Source organism: Cherax quadricarinatus, chromosome 45 (genome assembly GCF_038502225.1).
Source record: "Cherax quadricarinatus isolate ZL_2023a chromosome 45, ASM3850222v1, whole genome shotgun sequence".
Lineage (NCBI taxonomy): Eukaryota > Metazoa > Arthropoda > Malacostraca > Decapoda > Parastacidae > Cherax > Cherax quadricarinatus.
This window is the reverse complement of record NC_091336.1, coordinates 17,247,123-17,273,296: the sequence shown is the minus strand read 5'-3', so window position 1 is coordinate 17,273,296 and position 26,174 is coordinate 17,247,123. Positions and strand designations below refer to the sequence as shown.

General features: G+C 37.8%; 1 protein-coding gene across 2 annotated transcripts in view; it reads right to left on the bottom strand.

Moving 5' to 3' along the window:
* Positions 1–527: 527 nt before the first annotated feature.
* The window catches only part of LOC128694811 (activating signal cointegrator 1 complex subunit 2), a 49,764-nt gene continuing 24,117 nt past the window's right edge, over positions 528–26,174 (bottom strand). Inside the window, exons 6-17 of one of the 2 annotated variants that reach the window (XM_070094342.1) lie at positions 25,921–26,123; positions 24,210–24,389; positions 23,249–23,381; positions 21,537–21,668; positions 16,035–16,177; positions 10,416–10,575; positions 8,421–8,585; positions 7,578–7,753; positions 4,183–4,320; positions 3,760–4,005; positions 1,597–1,766; positions 528–897 (exon numbers count right to left, since the gene is read on the bottom strand). In XM_070094342.1, the coding sequence (XP_069950443.1) occupies positions 782–897; positions 1,597–1,766; positions 3,760–4,005; positions 4,183–4,320; positions 7,578–7,753; positions 8,421–8,585; positions 10,416–10,575; positions 16,035–16,177; positions 21,537–21,668; positions 23,249–23,381; positions 24,210–24,389; positions 25,921–26,123 (1,962 nt within the window). In that variant the 3' untranslated portion in view covers positions 528–781. The remainder of the gene's footprint in view (positions 898–1,596; positions 1,767–3,759; positions 4,006–4,182; positions 4,321–7,577; positions 7,754–8,420; positions 8,586–10,415; positions 10,576–16,034; positions 16,178–21,536; positions 21,669–23,248; positions 23,382–24,209; positions 24,390–25,920; positions 26,124–26,174) is intronic. The other variant, XM_070094343.1, reaches the window with a different exon arrangement.

Below are 26,174 nucleotides of genomic sequence, written 5' to 3'. Positions count from 1 at the left end.
CTGTACATGCATAAATATGTTAGTTTTTTATGTGCATGGATGTAGTACTGTACAAAAGTTAAGATAAATGATTATTACAAATGAATATTATTTCCTGACCCATTATCACAATTAGCCCTGCAACTCGCACTAATTTTGAGATCTGTAATGCATGTCACTTGGTGAACAAGGTAAAGTATGAGTGATCAATAACTGGATGGGTGACTGCATCAATACAGACTTGGCTACAGAGACCTCAACAAAACTTCTGCTTCTAATTCCTGATAGGATATATATATATACTATCATACCACATGCTATACGTCACACAAGTGTTTTATGCATCGTGTAAAATATCTGTGTCATCTAAAACAATGGAAAAGGCTGCTGACTGTTAGTGGCTACTTTTTACATTATGAGCTGTAACTATATAATGTTCATTTGTGCTTTAATACTTATAAGTTAGCCATATTTTTTTGCTCTCATAGGCATTGAAAATTTTGTCAAGGAGTGATGGGTAAACCTTTCTATGCAGAGTAAAAATAATATTGTTAAGCAACAAATTTTATTATTATTACACAACTTTATCACAATTTATATTATTCTGTGTATTACTTTGCAAAACAGTAGACAATGAATAACTGATAAATATATTTTATCAGAAAATAATATAAATATTAACAGAAAAATCAATTATCTTTGGAAGATAATAAGATGGTAACATGAATGGTAAACTCAAGGGTTGAATTATATGCAAGAAAAAATAATTCATAACGTACTGGCACAAGTATCAGCATTTGCCTTAGCTGTTTTTGTTAAACTTCGCCTGAGCTCCAAACCGTTTATGTTCGTTCTTGTGCATCATCTTGTGACGATACTGTTGACTTTGTGCTTTGCCATGGTTTGTATCTTCTTTATCTGAAATTTAATAATATAATTTAAATATACTGACAACTCAGACTCCTCAAATGAGCTTTTTTAATACACTGTTTAATGACCGTCCCCGTCAAAGTAGGAAGACCTGAAAAAGAACACATATTCAACATCACTCATTCAATAGATATCTTGTGAAAAGTGCAGACATTACAATTAAAATGACCCCTTGACCTGCAATATCCAAACACCTCCCATGGTGGACATGTGAGGTACTTCCCACCTCCTGTACTCAAGCCTAGCTAACCAGTTATCCTGATTCCCTTCATAAATGAATGTTACCTTGCTCACACTCCAACACCATGTGAAGCCATAAAAACCTCTTTTCTCCACTCCTCCAAATCTAACATGGAAAAACACCTGTCATTGCATGGACCACCATACACCATACTACATAATCTATAGCATAACAATATTTTTTTTTTAACACTGGTTTTCTCCACCAAGGTAGGGTTACCCAAAAAGGAAGAAACATAAATGTTTCTTCTTTTTAAATTTAGTAATTTATACGGGAGGAGGTGTTACTAGCCCTGTGCTCCCAGCATTTTAGTCATCTCTTACAACACACATGGCTCACAGAGGAAGGATTCTTCTCCACTTCCCCAGAGCTTAAAATACTCAACTGTACAAGCTTTGTAATCTACATACCTCAGAAACAAAACTACTAATTAACTCTGAACTTACATTTGCCTCCACGGTATCCTCTACTGTCGTCATCACCGCCCTGACCCTGGCGCCAACTTTTTCCACTACTCCTACTAGAAGCCCGGGAGATCTGCTTTGGGCCATAGCGCTCTCCATCAATCCCATTACTTAAAGTATCATCTCTTCTTATTTGCTGACCTCTTCCCCTTCTGCAGAAAAATTATAAGTAAAATGAGATTGAAAATTAAATGATACAGTATAACCAATAAAGATTATGCAACTTTACCCCATAAAGAGGTTCCCTGAACTGGACTTACCCTCCCCTTCCTTGAATCAAACCTGAATTTCTCCCATTTTCCCCAGACTCTTATGACCTCTTTGGGTACAGTGTTGCCCCCCTTTCTTACCAATGAATACAATAGTAATAATTAGGCAGGTTTATTTCATCAAGTGTAATGAGAATGTAAAATGTTACTAAAAATAAACCAGAATGAATTTAATGTAAAGTCATCACAAATTCCAATCCTTACTGAACAGAATATTTTCAACAGGCAAGTTTCATTGAGAAATCTTAGTACATTTAAAAAACAGAACAGATATATTCATCTGAGCTAAATACATTGTTAGTCAAGTTAACAGAATGATACAACATGAGCAATTTTGTATTGATTCAACAGAAGCTCTGGGTAATTGAACAAACTCACTTTACTATCCAAATTTAAGATACCAGTAACTTATTATTTGTATAGTACATTATTAATTTAATCAGAGAGGAAGCTCAAAGCTTATAGGGGTCATACAGTGTATAAGGAATGGAAGGCAATCAAGTTCCACTGAAGGGAATGACAGGTCCACTTCCTTGAATCAAGAGCCTCTCAAAGGCATCACAGAAGCTCCCTTGAAGGGTTTGTACAGTCTCTCCTCACTTAATGACATACTCATTTAACCCCTTAACTGTCCAAACGTAGATCTATGTTCTCTCGCCCAGCACTCCGAATATTTTTGAAAAAAAAAAAAAAAATAAAGAGGGCTTTTTATTTACATAAAATAATGTAAAAAATAAATTCTAGAGTCAGTACTTATGGAAATATAAAGCCGCAAAGTTGGCACTTGTCTCTCACCTGACGGTAACATGAAGCACTGCCGCTTGCAGAAGTGTTGCCGATATACCTTTTTTTCTCATTTTTTTTTAATTTGTATATTTTTTGTACTGATAATTACAATTTGTAGTAGTTCTTGTGATTTCATAGCTAATCTTTGTTCTGGCACTAATATTAAGTACTGAAATAGTACTGAAATAGTCACAAACACTGACAGGTGAACATTTTTACCTACCTTAGTCGCATACTATTGTCTAGAAATATATACATAGTATTTATAAGTCCCAGCAATGTTTTGGATACACGGAAGTATATACAGTGGACCCTCGGCCAACGATGGCATCGTCTAACGTTAAATCCGACTAGCGATATATTTTAACGCAAAAATTTTGCCTCAACTAGCGCTAAAAAACTCGACCAACACGATTCGTTCCATCTGAGACGCGTCCACTTGTGGCCAGTGTTTACAAGCCAGCCAGCCACCGCGGTCCCATCCAAACATACAATCGGAACATTTCATATTATCACAGCGTTTTTAGTGATTGCACCTGAAAAATAAGTCACCATGGGCCCCAAGAAAGCTTCTAGTGCTAACCCTACAGCAAAAAGGGTGAGAATTACTATGGATATGAAGAAAGATCATTGCTAAGTATGAAAGTGGAGTGTGTGTCTCTGAGCTGGTCAGGTTGTACACAAAACCCCAATCAACCATCGCTACTATTGTGGCCAAGAAAACGGCAATCAAGGAAGCTGTTAATGACCAATTCGTTTACCGACTTACTCTTAGGAACGGAACTCCGTCGTTAAGTGAGGAGAGACTGTATATGGTTCAGTATTGCCATTTTTGTGTGGTATCAATTTGTTTTGTTTTCTTTCAGTCATATTATTTGCCCTGTGTAAGCCCTTATGTTAAAGGTTACAGAAAATTTTATAAAGCCATTTTTTCTCCTTCAAATTTATTCATGGTTTAATGCTAAGCCAATAGTGGGGTCATACATTAAGGAAAAAGAGGATGGCTCTAATTCCTTGGAGTAGGAGCCCTTCAATGCCATCAAGGCATTGCTTTCGAGTGTTAAGCTGCAATATTTAAAAATGTACTTACCCCCTGTAACGATATGCCTCTTGTCTTCTTTGCTCAGCTCTTTGCCGAACTACCTCTGGATTTTCACAGAAAGGTTTAGGTGCAGTTGTTCTGAATGGTGGGTTAGGATCCTTCCCATCTTCTTTACTGCTTTCTCTCTCTGGGGTAGGTGTGCTCTCTTTAGGTTTACTGGACTTATGAAATACTCTCTGTACACCTCTTGTGTTGCTTCTGTTCTTAGGTCTAACACTGACCTGTCCTTTAGGTCTGCATGAGGAAAAATTTAACAAGTTATCCACTAGCTAATACACACCATCATGACTGCTACCATAAAAATAAAACTTAAGATTAAAAACATGAATACATATGTTTGACACTAGATACATTATTGAATATACCATTTGGTTTCATAAATGTAAACCAGATTCACAGAATATGTTTTACCCCTTCTGAGATATGCCTTCTTTTTCTTCCGTATCTTCTTTAGTAGTTTCTTCTTTATCAGATACCTCAGGAGATTCTTCAGTATATGCATAGTCTATGCTGGTGTTCAAACGTCCAGCTCCAATAATTCCAGGGCGCCTGAAAAAATAAAGCACTTAGAAATTACAATCATTCAGTTATTTAACTCTTTTATTTCCTTGATGTTCCTGATGAAAGAAAAATTTCAACACAAGAAAAATCCCTACTCAGGCAGTGTGGAAGCTGTGATTCCCTTTGCTCTACTCATTATGAATTAAGAATGAAAAGCTTTACTGTGGTTTACTTTAACTTTTTTTGTACGCTACACTTGTTTCCAACACTTTTTGAACTATACTGGTCTCTCCACATCTTTTAGTGTGGTAATCGTCTTTTTACAAGGTGGACCAGCAACTCAGCAGAGGGCCTCTGTCAAATGATCAAAAGCTTTACTAAGTGGTCATCAAGTGACTAAGACTCAAGTTGGAAGAAATGTTCCCTGTACTCTAGGTGAATAAAAAGGCTTCCCCCACAGCATCTACTTCATTTCAATGAAAACAGAATATGGCTGATGAGCCAATCCATTACATAAATGCAAAGTACAGTGTACCTAGTAGAGCATAAATACACACATTATTAATAGTACTCAACAATACAGTTTGCTGGTATCTTTGATACTTTGTCTTTGTCTTCAAAGGTATGTAGTAAGCCTTGCTTGACGTGGGCTAACTATATGTGAATTCAATTTAATGTGATGCCTCATTTTTACCAGTAATTCCCTATTTCTTTTTTTTTAGGGTACATGCACTGTACATCCATCTCCAGTACTCAAGTCTAGCTAACTGGGTTTTCTGAATCCCCTCATATTTCCTTGCTCACCCTCCAGATTCCTAAAATGAAGAATTAAGAGTTGATAATTACCTAAGTCCTGCCTCAGTGGGATATGGCCAGTGCGTTGAAAGAAAGAATTACCTAAGTCACCCTGCCTTGGTGGGAGACAGCCGATGTATTGAAAAATTACCTTTTTTTTTTTTTATTCGCCGGTACTCTCCCAGCCCGGGTCTTTTCCAAGAGTGGTGACACGGCCTTGGCTCCCTATCTGGGGAGAGTCTCGAGACCTAAGTCTCCCATGAGAGGAGGTACAAGTACCCCCACATCTTTGGGACCAAGTGTCCCCAGGCCTAGCCACAGTCCCCGCCCTCACGGGGCTCGCAGGGAGAAGCTAGGCCTCTGGTCTGCCATCTGCCCCGCCCCAAAGGGGCTCGTGGGGATGGCAGTCTTGTGAGCTGCAGGTGGTAGCAACCTCAGTTGTTTCTTTGAGTTAGATTGACTAATTCTCTCATCACTAACTTTACTTCTTTTAACATACTACAGTCTTTAAGTGCGTTTGTAAGTGTATGTTTGGGGATCTGAAATGGACTAATCTACTTCATATTGTAAGTAACTTAGTAAAAAATATCGTTAACCGGGGGTCCACTGTAATCTCAATCCTTAATTTTCATTAAGATTTGAAAAGCTACCTCTCATACTCAGCAAACATGCCCAGATACATGCGCTATTCCGGCTGCAAATCCTTCCAAGATTTCTTCAGATTCTTTATAAAAAAATGCCATCATGACAAATTCATTCTAAGAAATGAATTACTAGATTGGCATTTTGAGTACTGTGAACGTGAAGGTGTTGCCGCAGCCTCAGTAGGATGGGTGTCAGGGCTGACAGAAGGGTAGGAGGACATAACGGTTTGGATCAACAGTATGCTTATTCTGGATTGGCATGGAGGGACTGTCCACCAGAATACTGTCCAAAAGTTATCATAAAAGAAGGTGAAGAAAATATTGATCCTCTCCTCCTAACACACTGTTATGTGCCCTTGATGAGACTTCATGAAGATTCACTTGATGTTGGCATGGAATGAACGAAAGTATGGAGAGAATGAAATGTTTTTAAAATGTGAGGTTTTTTAATAAATATTATTTTGAACAAGGAAAACATTTTATTTTTTTATTAAGAAGTTATTATTTGTATTTTAAATAAGGAGAACTTTTTATTATTATTATTAAGAAATTATTATTATTTTAGATAAGGAGAACTTTTTATTATTATTATTAAAAAGTAAAAAAAATTGCCTAAGTGTGATTATTACAGATACCATGGGCCTAGAACACATCAGCTATAGTGAGCAAGGAACTCTGTATTTTGGAAAAGTTACTCTACTGAAACATATCAGAAAATACTTCAACTGCTCTGAATAGTCAAAATATGTAATAAAATGCTCCATTGGAAAGTGGAACAAAATTCTTCCTCAGAAAGGTGTGTGTCGTTAGAAGTGACTAATATGCCAGGAGCAAGAGGCTAGTAACCCCTTATCCTGTATACATTACTGAAGTTAAAAAGAGAAACTTTTGTTTTTCTTTTTGGGCCACCCTACTTCAGTGGGATATGGCCAGTTTGTTGAAAGAAGATGCAATAAAATAATGTTTTAGCACATTTTTCTCATCTAGCAGTGGTTGAGTCAGTGGTGGAGTGCAGCAGTGGTTGTGTCAGTGGTGGAGTGCAGCAGTGGTTGTGTCAGTGGTGGAGTGCAGCAGTGGTTGTGTCAGTGCACTTACATTTGGTGAACAAGTTCCTGAAGTGATACTAATCCAATGTTGATACAGAGTATTCTTCAGTGCCTGCCTAACCTAGTGGCAGGTCATACTACCACTAGTGGATTTCCTCCACCAGTGATACTGCTTCCAACTACTTAGTCTCACTTGTCTCCAGTATGTAAGCCTCTTCATGCATATGCTGCACTTTCCTTAAGACTGATGGACAGAACACATCTCCAAGCTGAGGAATTAATTACCTTATACCCCTCGTCTTCCACCATTCTTCTCTTTATTGGACTGGTGAAGCCACTGGCTGACAAAAAATGCCCAAATGTTGCACAAGTGTTACATTCGTCAAGTTGTTAGTTTCTTAAGCCATTTATATCATAATTACTGTCAGACACATCAACATCTTGGAATTTTGATGCAGAGAATTTTGACTTACTTCCACTAGTGGATTTTGTCCACCAGTGACACCATTTCCAACTGCTTTGCCTTTCCTGTTTGCAGTATGTAAGCCCTTTCTCCATGTATATGCTATACTTTTATCAAGACTGATGGAACAAATACATTTCCAGCCTGAGGAACTGATTGTCTCAAACGCCTCTTCCACTGTTCTCTGTATCGGACTGATGAAGCCACTGGTTGGCAAAACATTTCCACAATAAAGATTCCCAAGTGTTGCACAAGTGTCTCACTCGTCAACTTGTCAATTTTCTAAACCATTTATATAATAATACAATAATAGTAACAACCAATCAAATACTTAGGCCTAATATATGAGAATCTTACCTTTTCACAATTTTTTCTACTCCAAGGTCATCAATATTTCCAGCTTCATTATCATCATAGGTGTCATCATACTCATCCTCATAATCCCAGGCACGGTGGTCATCTTCATAACGAAACTCATCTTCATATATACTTGTTCCTCCTCTTTCATCATACTGTCTTGCTATCTCTTTGATCTGAAATTCCACACATAAAAATTGTGAAACAAGAAATTCTCTGCCTGGTGCAGCACAAGATACTACAGATTAATACCTGGAAGAAAAGCTAATCCTCCCATTCCTAAAATTCCTAAAAAAAGTAACAATAGCAGCAGCAGGACACTGTAGTCCATTGTGCATGAGAAAAATTGACATGAACAGTAGATAAATATACGGATAAGGGTTATCCACATGTGAAATTACTTTGTTCATTCTTAGCACGTGAAAATAGAACCCAAGAGAATTTGCACTGTTTTGATTCCACTTAGGTCAGAAATGGGGTACATTACCAAATGGTTTCATTCAATGGGGAGTTCCTTGATGCTGGTGAAGGGATCTTGGCTCAAGGAATTGGAGCTACCCTCCATTTCTACAAATCAAACTTGTCTTCCACTCCTCCCATTCTTTAGGCACTATATGACCATTGTGGATATACAGCTTCCCCAGGAACAAAATAATGACTGACAAATGGTATACATAAAGTTATGTGATGTACAGGTAAAAGTGTTAATGAGGGAGCAGTTTAACCCTAAGCATTTAGCTTGAATATTCTACAAACACTAGTTTTCTCTATTACCTTTTTATTCCTTCTTTTCAACATTTTCTCAAGACATAATATATACTGTTTGGAAAAACAAGTACTTACCTTATCTATGCTCTCCTTATCCGTTTTTAACCCTTCAGTATGTTGTGATTTCTTGCCTTTCTTGACTCTTGAGCGATCTATTTGTGATCTGCTGAACACATCAAACTCATCATCATTGTAGACATTTGCCCGATCCATGTAATCCACCTGTCGAACAGTTTTGGTCTGTAAGATGTAAAGACAGTTTTTTTTTTTGTTTTTTTTTTTTTTACAATTTTTACAAACTTGCCAAAGATTTATTATAATTTCCTATTCCAACAGTGTACTTTAGACTGGGCCTTTAAATCAGTCATGGATTACAAGTCTCAAAACGCAAGTCTTGGTAACAGGAATCATATAAAGACAATGGTGTACAGTGCCAAGCTTAAATCTTCACTGTACAGTGGAACCTCAAAAATCGAACTTAATCCGTTCCAGGAGCTAGTTCTAAAGTCTGAAATTCGAAGCAATATTTCCCATAAGAAATAATGGAATTACAATTAATCCGTTCCAGAAACCCAAAAATATTCACACAAAAAATACATTTTATAGAGATTTATTACAGTTTTACATACAACAAGTACTATAGTTTTTAATTATGTATAGTAATACATACAAAATAACATTTTTACTTATGTTTATTGAAGATTGGTGATGGCATCTGGAAGACAGGGAGGAGGAGAGAGGGAGTTGGGGTTAGTGTTTGGAAGGAGAATCCCCCTCCATGAGGACTTCAGGTAAAGCCATCTCTGGGGTTACTTCCCTTCTCTGTCTTTTAATGCCACTAGGACCAGCTTGAGAGTCACTGGACCCCTGTCTCACAAAATAACTGTCCACAGTCCTCTGTTTCTGGCACCTCTTTAACATTTCCCTAAAATGGGACATGGTTCTGTCACTGAACTTGTTGCAAAGATGGCTTGTTTCAGCTTGCTCAGGGTGGTACTTCTGCACAAACATTTGGACATCATTCCACTTGGCACAAATCTCCTTAATCTTTGAAGAAGGCACCTCATCCACTCCCTATATTAACACCTTTCACAACATCAGCCTCCTTGATTTGTTCTTTCTTTGACAGGATAGAACCGATGGTCGACTTGTTTTTCCCATACATCCTGGCAAGCTCAACAAGTCTCACACCACTCTCATACTTCTGTATTATTTCCTTCTTCACATCTATGGTGTTTCTCACTTTCTTTACCACAGGGGTACCACTAGCAAGTTTCTTTGGGCCCATGGCAGCTTATTTCACAGTCCCACAAGCACTAAACACAACGAAATAATCGTAAATGCGTGAGAGTGCAGGTTAGTATTCACTCAAGCATAAACAGAGCTAGACTGCTCATGGCGCCTGCGTGGGGACGCGGACAGAGCGGGTGGCAGACAGGTCCCGTACCCGGCGGTCCGAAAATAGGGGCGCGTTCGATAATAGGGACACAGTTTATCCGAAAAAATGGTCCTATTTTCGAAACGTTCGATATGTGATACGTTCGATTTTTGAGGTTCCACTGCACTAATAATTAACAAATACATTTGACCCAGGTTTATCTAGACTATTTCCCACCTAGGCAGGGTATATCTGAGAATGGGTTCAAAAAATTTTCTAATCTCACAGGGGCCAGGCTTTTCCTGTTGATTGCCTGATCATCAGGCTGTTGCCGTTGCTAGCCCACTGGGTGATCCAAAGAATAAATAGGCTTCATTTACTGTTGAAGCTTTTTGGATGTTGCTTAACAAACAACAGCTAATAGTGAAATCTCTATACTGAGCACATTTTTATACTTACTGAATTTTGTGTGTAATGCTCAGACAGATTACTATAGCAATTCCCTTCAATGTCACTGGCAGTGTTCTTTCTCTTTTTAAAACAGAGGATGTCTGCCAAAATACACCCTTTTTTCCAAAAAGAAATTTTATCAGATTTCTGCACTGTTATTAATTCCTGGCATAAAAGTACAGGTAATTTGAAAATACAAAAAAAAAAAAAAAAGTTGTATGCAGAATAAAATAATTAAATACCTGGGTGTTGTCCTCTAGCATAGGTGATGGTGAGGGTTGTGGCGATGGTGGGCGAGATTCTGGCAGTGCAGGCATCGAGTGATCTAGAGTAACCAAAGAGGGTGGAAGGCTTCCTTCTAACAATGCATGAATGACATCTTCCGTGGAATAACAGTAGTATCTATCGTGTTAAAAATGAAAAATATATAAATTAAAGAAATGCTTGAACAAAACAATACAGTACAGTAATTGAAATATAAAATTTGATGGCTAATTTTACTGTTATAATTTTTTATTGCTTCTATACATCCAGTTTTCCCTATTTATTTATATTTTTTGGGTTGTTTGTATGTTAAAAATAACGATAGGTAATATACTGTTTAAAATTTGTCTGTTGTCAAACTAGTTTTAAATTGGAATAAATCCAATTAACTAAACTGTTCATTTAGAGCATCCACTACAGTGTGTTTATTTCACTTATTAGCTATATATGAGCATTAATTCATGATTTGCATGAATTGTTGTTTCATATTAAAAACTTTAGAATCTTTTCATGACAGTTTTTTATAAATGTTGTATGGAGAATATTTACAGAACAACTTGCATTTACTCATAAGCCTTTATCCATTTTCTACCAGGGTAGGGGTACATTTTATATATCAATTATTTCTGAACTAAATTTTTTTTTTCTTTTTAAACGTTGGACGTCTCCCACCGAGGTAGGATGACTTGAAAAAGAAAAGCTTTCATCATCATTCACACTATCACTGACTTGCCAGAGGTGCACAGATACGACATATAGACGTCACTCTAAACAGCAAATATCCCAAACCCCTCCTTTAGAGCGCAGGCACTGTATTTCCCATTGCAACACTGCAACCTACTGTATACTGTAATACAGTGGAACCTCGTTTTTCGGCTGCTGCGTTTATCGGCTGATTCATATTTAGGCCAGTTTTTCGGAGGAAATTTTGCTCCGTATTTCAGCCGTTGCCTCGTTTATCAGCCATATTAGACATGTCCTGCCAGGACGCCACACATAGGTGAGTCAGTATCCCTTTGTCTGTCAGCGAGTGAGCATATACTCTGCACATTCATCCGAACTCTTCATTTTTTTGGTGGTTTTTAATTAAGTGCGACTCTGAAATAAGTCACCGTGAGCCCCAAGTTCCTTTGGTAAAGAAAGTGAGAAACACGATGGAATTTAAGAAGGAAGTAACAGAAAAATATGAGCGTGTTGTGTGGGTGCTGGAACGAAACAATGGAAGACGTAGAGGCAGGGAGTGTAGCAGGCAGGCAGGGAGTGTAGCAGGCAGGCAGGGAGTGTAATAGACATGAAGGGAGTGTAGCAGACATGAAGGGAGTGTGGCAGGCATGCAGGGAGTGTAGCAGGCATGCAGGGAGTGTAGCAAGCATGCAGGGAGTGTAGCAAGCATGAAGGGAGTGTAGCAGACATGCAAGGAGTGTAGCAAGCATGAAGGGAGTGTAGCAGGCATGAAGGGAGTGTAGCAGGCATGAAGGGAGTGTAGCAGGCATGAAGGGAGTGTAGCAGGCCTGAAGGGAGTGTAGCAGGCATGCAAGGAGTGTAACAGGCATGAAGGGAGTGTAACAGGGAAACAGGGAGTGTAGGAGTGTAGCAGGGAAACAGGGAGTGTGGAAGGGAGGTAGGGAGTGCAGCAGGCAGGCAAGGAGTGTAACAGGCAGGCAAGGAGTGTATCAGGGAAACAGGGAGTGTAGAAGAGAGGCAGGGAGTCTAGCAGGTAGGTAGGGAGTGTAGCAGGCATGCAGGGAGTGTAGCAGGCATGCAGGGAGTATAGCAGGTATGTAAGGAGTATAGCAGGCAGGGAGGGAAGTAACCCCCAGAGAGGGTTATGGTATCTGAAGTCTTTATGGAGAGGGATTCCCCTTTCAAACAATCAGTCCTCCCCCTTTCCTCCTCCCTGTCTTCCGTAAGCCAACAAGAGTCTTCAATAAAGGTATGTAATAGTGATTTAAATGTTAATTTATTTATTTTATTTAGTTGTCATTGTTTTGTGTATGTAAAACTATAATTAATATTTAAAAAATGTATTTTTTTGTGAATATTTCTGGGTGTCTGGAATGGATTAATTGTATTTACATTAATTCTTATGGGAAATATTGCTTCGAATTTAGGCTGACCTTCTGGAAAAGATTACAGCAGAAAAACGAGGTTCCACTATGAGTTTAATCCGTTTCATAACCTAGCTCGTAACTCAATTTGCTTATACATCAAATCAATTTTCATTTAAATTAATTGAAATGCCATTAACCCGTTCCAGCGGAATTCCTGCTCTCGGGAGGCAGGACAAAATACATGTACTTCAATATGACACTAATATCAACTCTATGGTTTATTTATTTATTACAATTCATCTAATATGACATAATAAACAATACAAATAACATAGAAACATATGGATTTAGAAAAGGCATATGATAGAGTGGATAGGTGAGCAATGTGGCAAATGTTGCAAGTATATGGAATAGGTAGTAAGTTACTAAATGCTGTAAAGAGTTTTTATGAGGATAGTGAGGCTCAGGTTAGGGTGTGTAGGAGAGAGGGAGATTACTTCCTGGTAAAAGTAGGTCTTAGACAAGGATGTGAAATGTCACCATGGTTGTTCAAAATATTTATAGATGAGATTGTAAAAGAAGTAAATGCTAGGGTGTTCGGGAGAGGGGTGGGATTAAATTATGGGGAATCAAATACAAAATGGGAGTTGACACGGTTACTTTTTGCTGATGAAACCATGCTTATGGGACATTCTAAAAAAAAGTTGCAAACCTTAGTGGAGGGTGTGTAAAGGTAGAAAATTAAGAGTGAACATAGAGAAGAGTAAGGTGATTAGGGTATCAAATGATTTAAAGAAAAATTGGATAACACATTGGAGAGAAGGAGTATGGAAGAAGTGAATGTTTTCAGATATTTGGGAGTTGACTTGTCAGCAGATGGGTTTATGAAGGATGAGGTTAACCATAGAATTGATGGAGGAAAAAAGGCGAGTGGTGCGTTGAGGTATCTGTGGAGACAAAAAACGTTATCCATGGAGGCAAAGAAGGGAATGTGTGAAAGTACATTGGTACCAACACTTATATGGGTGTGAAGCTTGGATTGCAAACGCTGTGTGAGGAGGCGGCTGGAGGCAGTGGAGATGTCCTGTCTAAGGTCAATTTGTGGTGTTAATATTATGCAGAGAATTCAGTGTGTGGAAATTAGGAGGTGTGGAGTTATTAAAGGAATTAGTCAGAGGGCTGAAGACGGGTTGTTGAGGTGGTTTATTCATTTAGAGAGAATGGATCAGAGTAGAATGACTTGGAGAGCATATATATCTGTTGGGATAGGAAGGCGGGGTAGAGGTCATCCTCGAAAAGATTGGAGGGAGGGGGTAAAGGAGGTTTTGTGGGCGAGAGGCTTCGACTTCCGGCAAGCACGTGTGAGCATGTTAGATAGGAGTGAATGGAGACGAATGGTTTTTGGGACCTGACGAGCTGTTGGATTGTGAGCAGGGTAACATTTTGTGAAGAGATTCAGGAAAACCGGTTAGCCAGACTTGAGTCTTGGAAATGGGAAGTACAATGCCTGCACTTTAAAGAAGGGGTTTAGGATATTGGCAGTTTGGTGGGACTTCTGAACTGTCGTATCTGATCACCTCTGCAAAAACAGTGATTATGTATGAGTGATGTGAAAGTATTGAATGATGAAAGCATTTTCTCTTTGGGAATTTCCTTTCTTTTTGGGTCACCTTGCCTCGGTGGGAGATGACTGACGTGTTAAAAAAAAATAAATAAATAAATAAAAAAATAAATAACAAACACTAGCCTTAAGGAACCTTGACACTAGTGGGGGGCTCTTGATCTAAGAAATTCGATCTGTGCTCCAGTTCCCTAAATAATTATTATTATTATTATTAGTATTAATAATAATAATAATAATAATAATAATAATAATTAATAATAATAATAATAATAATCCTAGGTAGTAGGTTGGTAGACAGCAACCGCCCAGGGAGGTACTACCGTCCTGCCAAGTGAGTGTAAAACAAAAGCCTGTAATTGTTTTACATGATGGTAGGATTGCTGGTGTCTTTTGTCTGTCTCATAAACATGCAAGATTTCAGGTATGTCTTGCTACTTCTACTTACACTTAGGTCACACTACACATACATGTACAAGCATATATATACACACCCCTCTGGGTTTTCTTCTATTTCCTTTCTAGTTCTTGTTCTTGTTTATTTCCTCTTATCTCCATTGGGAAGTGGAACAGAATTCTTCCTCCGTAAGCCATGCATGTTGTAAGAGGCAACTAAAATGCCGAGAGCAAGGGGCTAGTAACCCCTTCTCCTGTATATATTACTAAATGTAAAAGGAGAAACTTTCGTTTTTCCTTTAGGGCCACCCCGCCTCGGTGGGATATGGCCGGTGTGTTGAAAGAAAGAATAATAATAATAGGAGGAATTTCCAAAAACTGCCACTAGGTGGTGCAGCGAACTGTTTACCTCGCTGTGGAAGCATTTTTGTCATGCTCTGCTTGCATTTTTACAGTTATTTGGCCAAATTTCTTTTTTCTAACCATGGGTCCTAAGAAAGCAAGTGCAAAGGACAGTGCTGAGAAGAAAAAGAGGATGATTTCCATGGAATTAAAGCATAAAATCAAAGATAAACAAGCGAAGTGTGGGGTTGTGGGGGAAGCAGGGGAAGCTCGCTTGCAACTCGGATGTTGGCTCATAACTCAGAGCAAAAAATCGGCTGAGCGACGGCTAGTCTCTCGAAAAACTTGTATGTTGGGACACTCATAAGTCGAGGTTCCATTGTATACAGTACAGTATTTAAAAACAAATCTCTCATATATATTTACCAGTTCTGAATATTAGAACTCCCTGATACTTGTATTGGGCTGCATGAGAGGTGTATTAATTGTGGGTGAGGGGCTTGGACTTCCAGCAAGCGTGCATGAGCGTGTTAGATAGGAGTGAATGGAGACGAATGATACTTGGGACCTGATGATCTGTTGGAGTGTGAGCAGGGTAATATTTAGTGAAGGGATTCAGGGAAACCGGTTATTTTCATATAGTCGGACTTGAGTCCTGGAAATGGGAAGTACAATGCCTGCACTTTAAAGGAGGGGTTTGGGATATTGGCAGTTTGGAGGGATATGTTGTGTATCTCTATACGTATATGCTTCTAAACTGTTGTATTCTGAGCACCTCTGCAAAAGCAGTGATAATGTGTGAGCGTGGTGAAAGTGTTGAATGATGATGAAAGTATTTTCTTTTTGGGGATTTTCTTTCTTTTTTTTTTTGGGTCACCCTGCCTCGGTGGGAGACGACCGACTTGTTGAAAAAAAAAAAAAAAAAAAAAAAAAATACATGTGTTTTATATACAGACAATTTGTATATATATATATAAAAAAACACATCAGTGAAATTTTTATACAGTACTTGAAATAACAAATCGCCCTGATACTAACTTTTAACCATCCAGGTAACAGTTAATGACCCTTTTAATAACTTCATGGTGAGAGAGACATTTCATACCTTTATGTTATCATGAGTAAATAACAAAAGCAATTTATATTTTTCAAATACAGTAGATCTGCATGAACAAATCAAGACTTACTTCAGACATTCTTGGATAAAACCAGCTCCTAAATCAGGCAACAGGTCCTGGACACTGGACACCAAAGATGCTAATTCTATATGACTTGGAACTGTTGATCCAACCTGGGCATACCCATTCATCCCACTTGTGTCACCTTCACTCTGGGATTAAAATCAATCAACAGTTACAATTATAATTATCATTATTATTATTTTTAATACACTGGCTGTTTCCAACTGAGGTAGAGTAACCCAAGTAAAGGAAACACATATATCATCACTCATTCAAAAGCTGTTTTGCCAGAAGCGAGCAGACATCACAATTTAAATGACCCTCCAAATTGCAACATTCCTACCCCTCCTCTCCTTCATATGTGAAACATTACACCAACATGGGTCATAAAGCACAGGGAATGATGAAGGCTAGCATCTCTGTCCTCCACTAATACAGATGGGTTACCTGGAGTCTACCTGGAGGTTATTCCAGGGATCAACGCCCCAGCGGCAAGGTCCACAACCAGGCCTCCTGGTGGATCAGGGCCTGATCAACCAGGCTCTTACTGCTGGCTGCACGCAGTCCGGCACTGACTTTAGGTATCTGTCCAGCTCTCTCTTGAAGGCAGCCAGGGGTTTATTGGCAATTCCCCTTATGCTTGGTGGGAGGCTGTTCAACAGTCTTGAGCCCCGGACACTTGTGGTGTTTTCTTAGTGTACCAATGGCATCCCTAGTTTTAATTGGGGGTATTTTGCATCGCCTGCCCAGTCTTTTACTTTCGTAGGAAGTGATTTCTGTGTGCAGATTCAGGACCATTCCTTCCAGGATTTTCCAAGTGTAGATTATGACAGAGCTCTCTCTCCTGCGTTCCAGCGAGTACAAGTCAAGTGTTTCCAAGCGTTCCCAGTAGTTAAGGTGCTTGACAGAACTTATACGTACAGTAAAGGCTCTCTGTACACTCTCTAGATCTGCAATTTCACCTGCTTTGAACGGGGATGTTAATGTACAGCAGTATTCCAGCCTAGAGAGAACAAGTTTACATATAATGCCCTCATAAACATTCATAGATCCTTTATAAATTCTTTAAATAATAGTACAGTATTTGAATTTAATGTAATTCTCAAGCAATAATGTGAACCACATAATAGTTTCCTTTAGGTTGGTTTTCCAAGGGACATTAAAAAATTTTTGTTTAAACAATATCAACTTTTTGTAAAATAAGTTTCAAATTTTATATGAAAAGGGATTTAAAATGAGGAATAAATTCCACAGAGGCAGAATTTTGTACTACATTTCAAGATTTAATTCTAGTACAGCGAAGCAAGATAAAGTGAGATGACTAGTACAAAAAAAGCCTTTGATAAAGGCCCATATGTGAATTCACTAAACAGAAACTGATGTCCATGCCTAAGGTTTTTGTACTTTAAATCTTTTAATCAATCAATCTTGGCTTTATATAAAAAAGAAACTGTGGCAGTACTTGATGTACATTGTATAAAATGAATATAACAGTGCTGAACTTTATAAGTTATTATTTAAAATTAGTTAACAAAAATCCTTATTAATAGTTAATCAACCATTTCTGAACGTGTTTGTGGTATTTACATTGTGAAGATGAACATCTGTATTAAACTGTACTGTACTATGAGAATAAACTGTAACTTGAAAAAAAAAAAAATGAGAATTTTAGCCCTAGAAAAATTCATTCCAGATATGGGTACAAAACTGCAAACAAGCAAATACTGAATTGGTAATAACAGAAAATGTGAAGTGGTTATGAATTAAAAATTTTGAGAAAACTTGATGTGATTCTAGTTATGTCAGTACAAAAACTTTCCACCATTCTTGTCATTAAAAGCAATATAAGATAAAATAAAAGACATCAGTAATTTACAATGCCAAAATTCAGCAGTGTAGTGGACACCATACATGTACTACAAAAAGAGATCTAGATCAAATTTCTGAACACAGCAATTTTAAATAATTTTCCATACATACTTGGTAGGGATGACAGATACAAAAGATATCAATATGAAGGAAAAATGTTCCAGGAACAAGTTATCATGATTTGGATAAAACATGAGCTGAGGTAAGAAAAAACTTAGACCTGTAATAAAGCATTATCAATGCCCACCAAGGAAAAATAAAATTTCTACTTACACTTAGGTCACACTACACAAGCACACACATGCATATGTAAACATACACACATTAGGTTTTTCTTCTTTTTCTTAATAGCTCTTGTTCTTTATTTCCTCTATTGTCCATGGGGAAATGGAAAAGAATCTTTCCTCCGCAAACCATGCGTGTCGTATGAGGTGACTAAAATGACGGGAGCAATGAGCTAGTAACTCCTCCTCCTGCATACATTTACTAAAAAAGAGAAGAAAAACTTTATAAAACTGGGATGCTTGAATGTGTGTGGATGTAGTGTGGATGATAAGAAAGAGATGATTGCTGATATTATGAATGAAAAGAAGTTTTATGTCCTGGCCATCAGCAAAACAATGCTGAAGGGGGTAGGTGAGTTTCAGTGGGGAGAAATAAATGGGATTAAGTCAGGAGTATCTGAGAGAGTTAGAGCTAAGGAAGGGGTAGCAATAATGTTGAAGGATCAGTTATAGAAGGAGAAGAGGGAATATAAATGTGTAAATTCGAGGATTATGTGGATTAAAATAAGGGTCGGATGTAAAAAGTGGGTCATAATAAGCGTGTATGCACCTGGAGAAGAAAGGGGTGTAGAGGAGAGAGAGATAATTTGGGAGATGTTAAGTGAATGTATAGGAACCTTTGAACAAAGTGAGAGAGTAATTGTGGTAGGGGACCTAAATGCTAAAGTAGGAGAAACATTTAGAGAGGGTCTGGTAGGAAAGTTTGGGGTGCCAGGTGTAAATGATAATGGGAGCCCTTTGACTGAACTTTGTATAGAAAGGGGTTCAGTATAAGTATACAGGATATGATGTAGGGCATAATGACAGTAGTTTGTTGGACTATGTATTGGTAGATAAAAGACTGTTAAGTAGACTTTAAGATGTACATGTTTATAGAGGGGCCACAAATATATCAGATCACTTTTTGGTTGTATTTATAGTGAGAGTAAAAGGTAGATGGGATACAAGGACAATAGAAGCAGCAAGTAAGAGAGAGGTGAAGGTGTATAAACTAAAAGAGGAGGCAGTTAGGGTAAGATATAAACAACTATTGGAGGATAGATGGGCTAGTGAGAGTATAGGCAATGGAGTCGAAGATGTATGGGTTAGGTTTAAGAATGAAGTGTTAAGAGTGTTCAGCAGAAGTTTGTGGTTACAGGAAAGTGGGTGCAGGAGGGAAGAAGAGCGACTGGTGGAATGATGATGTAAAGAGAGTAGCAAGGGAGAAAAAGTTAGCATATGAGAGGTTTTTACAAAGTAGAAGTGATGCAAGAAGGGAAGAGTATATGGAAAGAAAAAGAGAGGTTAAGAGAGTGGTGAAGCAAAGTAAAAAGAGAGCAAATGAGAATGGGTGAGATATTATCAACAAATTTTGTTGAAAATAAGAAAAAGTTTTGGAATGAGTTTAATAAGTTGAGTAAGCCTAGGGAACAAACGGATTTGACAGTTAAAAATAGAAGAGGAGAGTTATTAAATGGAAAGTTAGAGGTATTGGGAAGATGGAGGGAATATTTTGAGGAACTGTTAATGTTGATGAAGATAAGGAAGCTGTGATTTCATGTATAGGGGCAAGGAGGAATAACATCTTGTAGGAGTGAGGAAGAGCCAGTTGTGACTGTGGGGAAAGTTTGTGAGGCAGTGGGTAGAATGAAAGGGGGTAAGGCAGCTGGGATATAGTTTTGGAGTGGTTGGTGCTATTATTTAATAAATGTATGGAAGAGGGCAAGGTACCTAGGGATTGGCAGAAAGCATGCATAGTTTGTATAAAGGAAAAGGGGAAAAAATAGAGTGCAAAAATTATATGGGAAGAAGTCTGTTGAGTATACCTGCGTTATTGTTGAAAGAATTAAAAGACGGAGAGTAGGATAGCAGATGAACAAGGAGGCTTTAGGAAAGGTAGGGGGTGTGTAGACCAAGTACTATTTACAGTGAAACATAGGTGAACAATATTTAGATAAGGCTAAAGAGGTTTATGTGGCATTTATGGTTTGGAAAAGGCGTACGACAGGGTGGATAAAGGGGCAATGTGGCAGATGTTGCAAGTATAGGAGGTAGGTTACTGAAAGCAGTGAAGAGTTTTTACGAGGATATTGTGGCTCAGGTTAGAGTAAGTAGGAGAGAGGGAAATTATTTCCCAGAAAAAGTAGGCCTTAGACAAGGATGTGAGATGTCACCGTGGTTGTTCAACATATTTATAGATGGGGTTGTAAGAGAAGTGAATGAGAGGGTCTTGGCAAGAGATGTGGACTTAAACGATAAAGAATCAAACACAAAGTGGGAGTTGTCACAGTTGCTCTTTGCTGATGACAATGTGCTGTTGGGAGATTCTGAAGAGAAGTTGCAGAGGTTGGTGGATGAATTTGGTAGGGGATGTAAAAGAAGAAAATTAAAAGTGAATATAGGAAAGAGTAAGGTGATGAGGATAACAAAGAGATTAGGTGACGAAAGATTGGATATCAGATTGGAGGGAAAGAGTAAGGAGGAGGTGAATGTATTCATATATTTAGGAGTAGACGTGTCAGCAGATGGGTCTGTGAAGGATGAGGTGAATCACAGAATTGATGAGGGTAAAAGGGTGAGCGGTGCACTTAGGAGTCTGTGGAGACAAAGAACTTTGTCCACAGAAGCAAAGAGGGTAATGCATGAGAGTATAGTTATACCAACACTCTTATATGGGTGTGAAGCATGGGTGATGAATGTTGCAATGAAGAGAAGGCTGGAGGCAGTGGAGATGTCATGTGGTGTGAATATAATGCAGAGAATTCGTAGTTTGGAAATTAGGAGGAGGTGCGGGATTACCAAAACTATTATCCAGAGGGCTGAGGAAGGGTTGCCGAGGTGGTTTGGACATGTAGAGAGAATGGAACGAAACAGAATGACTTCGAGAGTGCATAAATCTGTAGTGGAGGGAAGGCGGGGTAGGGGTCAGCCTAAGAAAGGTCGGAGGTAGAGGGTAATGAAGGTTTCATGTGTGAGGGGCTTGGACTTCCAGCAAGCATGTGTGAACGTATTTGATAGGAGTGAATGGAAACAAATGGTTTTTAATACTTGATGTGCTGTTGGAGTGTGAGCAAAGTAACATTTATGAAGGGATTCAGGGAAACCGGCAGGCTGGACTCGAGTCCTGGAGATGGGAAGTACAGTGTCTGCACTCTGAAGGAGGGATGTTAATGTTGCAGTTTTATAACTGTAGTGTAAAGCACCCTTCTGGCAAGACAATGATGGAGTGAATGATGGTGAAAGTTCTACTTTTTCAGGCCACCCTGCCTTAGTGGGAATCGGCTGATGTGTTGATAATAAAAAAATATTTTTAATACGCTGGCTGTCTTACAAAGGCAAGGTGACCCCAAAAAAAGAAAAAAAAGTGATATGGTACCTTTTTCACTTTACTGCTTTGGGATTCATCCAGAGTTAGATTTGTCATGCCCAAAGAGAGCCCCATTTCCTTCAGCACCATGTCAACAGCCTCTTTAATGAAGGTGAGGCTTGTTACATCTCCACCGTGTTGCTGAAACATTAAAATGTAGGCAATGTACTATAACTTATACCGATTATTTTACACAATAAACACACAGAATGAAACAATGAAAGAACAGGCATTTTGTTTGCAGTAAATACAGTACATGGGTATGATATTTTGAGAAGAATGACAATTTCATGAGAAAAACATTAATGACATGCAAATGGAACAACCATCACAGGGTATCTCAATTGAAACCATTCTTACTCAAAACTTTAAATTTATTAGATACAAGCCATTCTACTGTTCAATATACCGTACATCTTCATGATGCTGGTCTGCTGATCTAAAACTTTCTTAGAGAGCTGCAACAGAGCTCTTGAGTTTCACAAGTAAATATTCAAATCAGTGTAGAAACTGAATATTGAGTAAGCTTAAAACTTAGGTTTTTGTATTACCAGTAAAATTTTAGTTCTAAAATACTGTAAAACAATGGGCTTTGCATTAGTACTGTACTCATGAAATTAAAATGTTTAAAAAAAAAAAAATATATACTGAACATGTACAGTATTGTACTGTTACTTTGTCTGCCAGCCCATACCCAATAATGGATGAGTCTCATACCTCGTTGATGTATGTGCTACAATGCTACTAACATCATCTACACTGCTGCAGGTAATCATTCATGCTTTAAGTCAAACATTAGTTATCCTAGTGATTGCACCAAGGAAGGTTTCAAGGACCTCCCATCCCATAATCTCCATCAGCCTCTCCCCATGCCTCCCAAATAAAAAAAAATATTAATAATATTGCAGCTTTAAAACAAATCCCCTTGTCTCCTCATCCAACCATAGTATCATCCTAAGCCCCTCCTATATAGAAATTCTGGAGCAGCTCGAGTTACATACTGTGCGTATTTCCTAACACATAATGTATCAGTGTCTAAAAGATGTGCTATATTTCAATTCTTTATGGTATGATGTAGGGTAGTCACTAGGATACAATACAGAGAATTGCCAAGTGAAAATATCTAAGGCCAAACTAATGGTACTGAAGAACTTTGTTAATCTATTAGGCAGATGATATATCATGAAACATTTGAATTTATAGTGGGAAGACCTGCTTGTTGATCAGGAGGCATAATGATTTCCATACACAATGCGATCAATGACTGAACCAGTTAACTGTTATTTTTAAATTAAATATACACACGTGGATAATCTCTACAACAAAGCTATTGAAAAGACAAGACAAATGATCTGCAGTAGGATAATATCTTCTTAACTGCTCTTTAAGAACTCTCATTCTTAATCCTGTATATTTTTTTTTTCCAACAAACCAGCAGTCTCCCACCGAGGCAGTGTGACCCAAAAAAGAAGAAACAATTTCACCTTCATTCTATTCATCACTGTCTTGCCAGAGGGACACCGATACTTCAGTACTGGCGCCCTTATCAGGGATGGTGCTTAACACATACAGGCCTAGAGAATTGGAAGGCAATGAAGTAAATCCCAAGGATATAGTCCTTAGGAGCCTATAAGTGAAAACATAAATAAACTGAAAACATCTATACCTTGGGAGAAATATCTGTATATAAATTAAAACACAACAACCTTGTTTGTTCATACCTCAAAAAATTCCAAGTCCTTGGTGATTGGAAATGTTGAACAATAGTCTGTAATAAATGTTTTATCTCCTACACATGTGGACATCGCCTGCATGAATTTTTCAACACATTCCCCCACAAGTGATGATGGTGGCCTGAAAATTAAATCATCAATGATAAATACAAGCAGTAAGATTATAATAGTAAATAAAAAATAACATGTTCCTTTTCCTCCATGTAGGCATTATTGTACTCATAAGGAAATGCTGAAACTATAAGTGTCATTTGGTGCTTGGGGAACAGGAGGGCTGGGAGTAATCAGGTCTGATCTGAGTAAGGGGAAGATAGCTCCAGCTTTCTGAATCAAAAGCTCTACACCAACATCCAAGCATTGGTTGACCAGGAAAGCACCAGACAAACCTGGCCCATGGCCAGGCTCTGGGAGTAGAAAAACTCTCAGAGATCATCAAAAGTATATCACGGATAACCTCCCCACCCACCCCCTAGTAGGATCTTTGCAGGCATTAACTAAATAACTATATAAACAAATATATTAACCTCCAGGACACAATTTGACTAACTAGTTTTCCTTGATTCCCTTCACAAATGTTATCGTGATCAAGTTACAAATAATTAGGCTACCACACTGATGCCCAGTACACTTTAGATTTACATACACTGACATAATCCAAAAATACAAAACTTGCTCAGTCCTGACCATGCCAAATTGGCAATTTACTCTACTAACACTGTATATTTAAAACTACATAAGATATCCAAAGACAAAAATTGAATAATACTGGTCAATAGTTTAAAAGAACCCATAGTGTGAAAATAAATCAGAAGATAAAAAGAGTATTTAGAGTAGTAAATCTTGTTATTTGACACCTTAATAAAAAAAACTATAAACAGGTAACCAAGAATGCTGAAGAAGGTATAGTAACCACTGAAAGTGAAACTCTTTAATTCACCATGTGACATACTTTTCCATACAGAGAGGAGCAAGGCATTTGTGGTGAAGGATGGCTCTAAATGCCATGAGAATTGATGATCTAGTCAGTTGTATTCTATCTGTAATCTTGGGATCCCACCCTGGATCATCACAGTGTTCATTTAAATTATCCATTAAGGCGGGAATGACTCTTTCATAGAAAGCAGACATTCTGAAATAAAAAAGAAAAGTTTATTACCAATTTGTTGTTAAGTTTCAAAGCTATAAGATGAACAGTGAAAAGTTAAAATGATTATTATGATATACAGTACTGCATATATGGTATATTGTATATTACATTACAATACTTATCTTTGATGAGGACAGCGTTTTCTCTGTTGCCATGGGTCCAATGACCCCAGAATGCACTAGGGCTTTGACTCACACAAAACAAGATAGAATTAAATACCACTTTACAAGTCCTGCTTTTTACCCACAACCAGTGTTTTCTGTCAGGCTAGATTGTTACCAGAGGCAAATGATCCTTAGTCATAATTCCCTCTACACAACCTGATAAATACCACTGACAGCACCTCCTCCATGAATGCTGGCTTTGACTGGTTCATTCAATTCATGTAAAGAGAGCTCACATTTACAGAATTAGTAGGACGGCAGCGCAGTGGATTTTTTTTTTTTTACAAATTTATCAAAAATGGAATAGTGTTAAAGCTTCTTTGTTATATCACCTGTGTGACTGGGACTATCATATACCTTACCCCTTGCTGATCACAATTCCCTGTAATAATATTACGCCTAATACCTTTAGTACTTGTGAAATTGAAATCAATTTGCAGTATGAAGTGTATACAGGCAAGAATCAAACATTCTTCCTTACAGCAATAAAAGATTTAATTTTTTTTTTTTTTTTTTAACAAGTCGGCCGTCTCCCACCGAGGCAGGGTGACCCAAAAAAGAAAGAAAATCCCCAAAAAGAAAATACTTTCATCATCATTCAACACTTTCACCACACTCGCACATTATCACTGTTTTTGCAGAGGTGCTCAGAATACAACAGTCTAGAAGCATACACATAATCAAGTAAATATCAGTAATGCAAAGATGCAGAAAGGGAAGATAGGACTACAGTAATACAATGCTGTACTCGGGGCAATTTTAATAAGTGTAATGATGAACATGTCATCTGTAGGTATAGGTGCTATCCTGGATACACCTTGATTACTTCCTATTGAGATTTTTAATTTATTTATTTTTTTACAAGTCGGCAGTCTCCCACCGAGGCAGGGTGACCCAAAAAGAAAGAAAATCCCCAAAAAGAAAATACTTTCATCATCATTCAACACTTTCACCTCACTCACACATAATCACTGTTTTTGCAGAGGTGCCAAGAATACAACACTTTAAAAGTACATGTATATATGTATAAAGATACACAACATATCCCTTCTTTTAATTATATAAGGAAGTATTTTACCTAAAGATATTTCTTGCATTTCTTTTACAAATTATATTACATAACTCTCAGTTATGAGGTAAAAGCCAATTTATAAGTGATATTTTTTATAAATTAATGTAATTTAACTGCAAAAATTCTTATACACCAAGCTGCATTTACAAAATTCCAGAGGTGATATACACTAATAGAATACGTATGGTACAACCAAATTCCATGCATCATCTTTTCACAAATTTCTGCTTAAATATGAATGGTCGCACTTTACATTATAAATAAATTCTGTACTCACCTTAACTCAAATGCTTCTACATGAAAGTATTGAGCAGCTGGTGGATGGAGCGCAATAAGCATTTGTATGGATGAGAATGTATCATTTAAGTAAATGATTATATCATGAAGATCTACTATTGATAAGCTTTCTGTGGGAGCTCCAAGAGCTACAGGAACATTATAGTCTGCCACACCCAACTTATCTTCCACTTTCTCTAAAGCCTGCAAAAGGACAATATATAAAATTTATGTAAAAAAAAAAAAGTACTATAG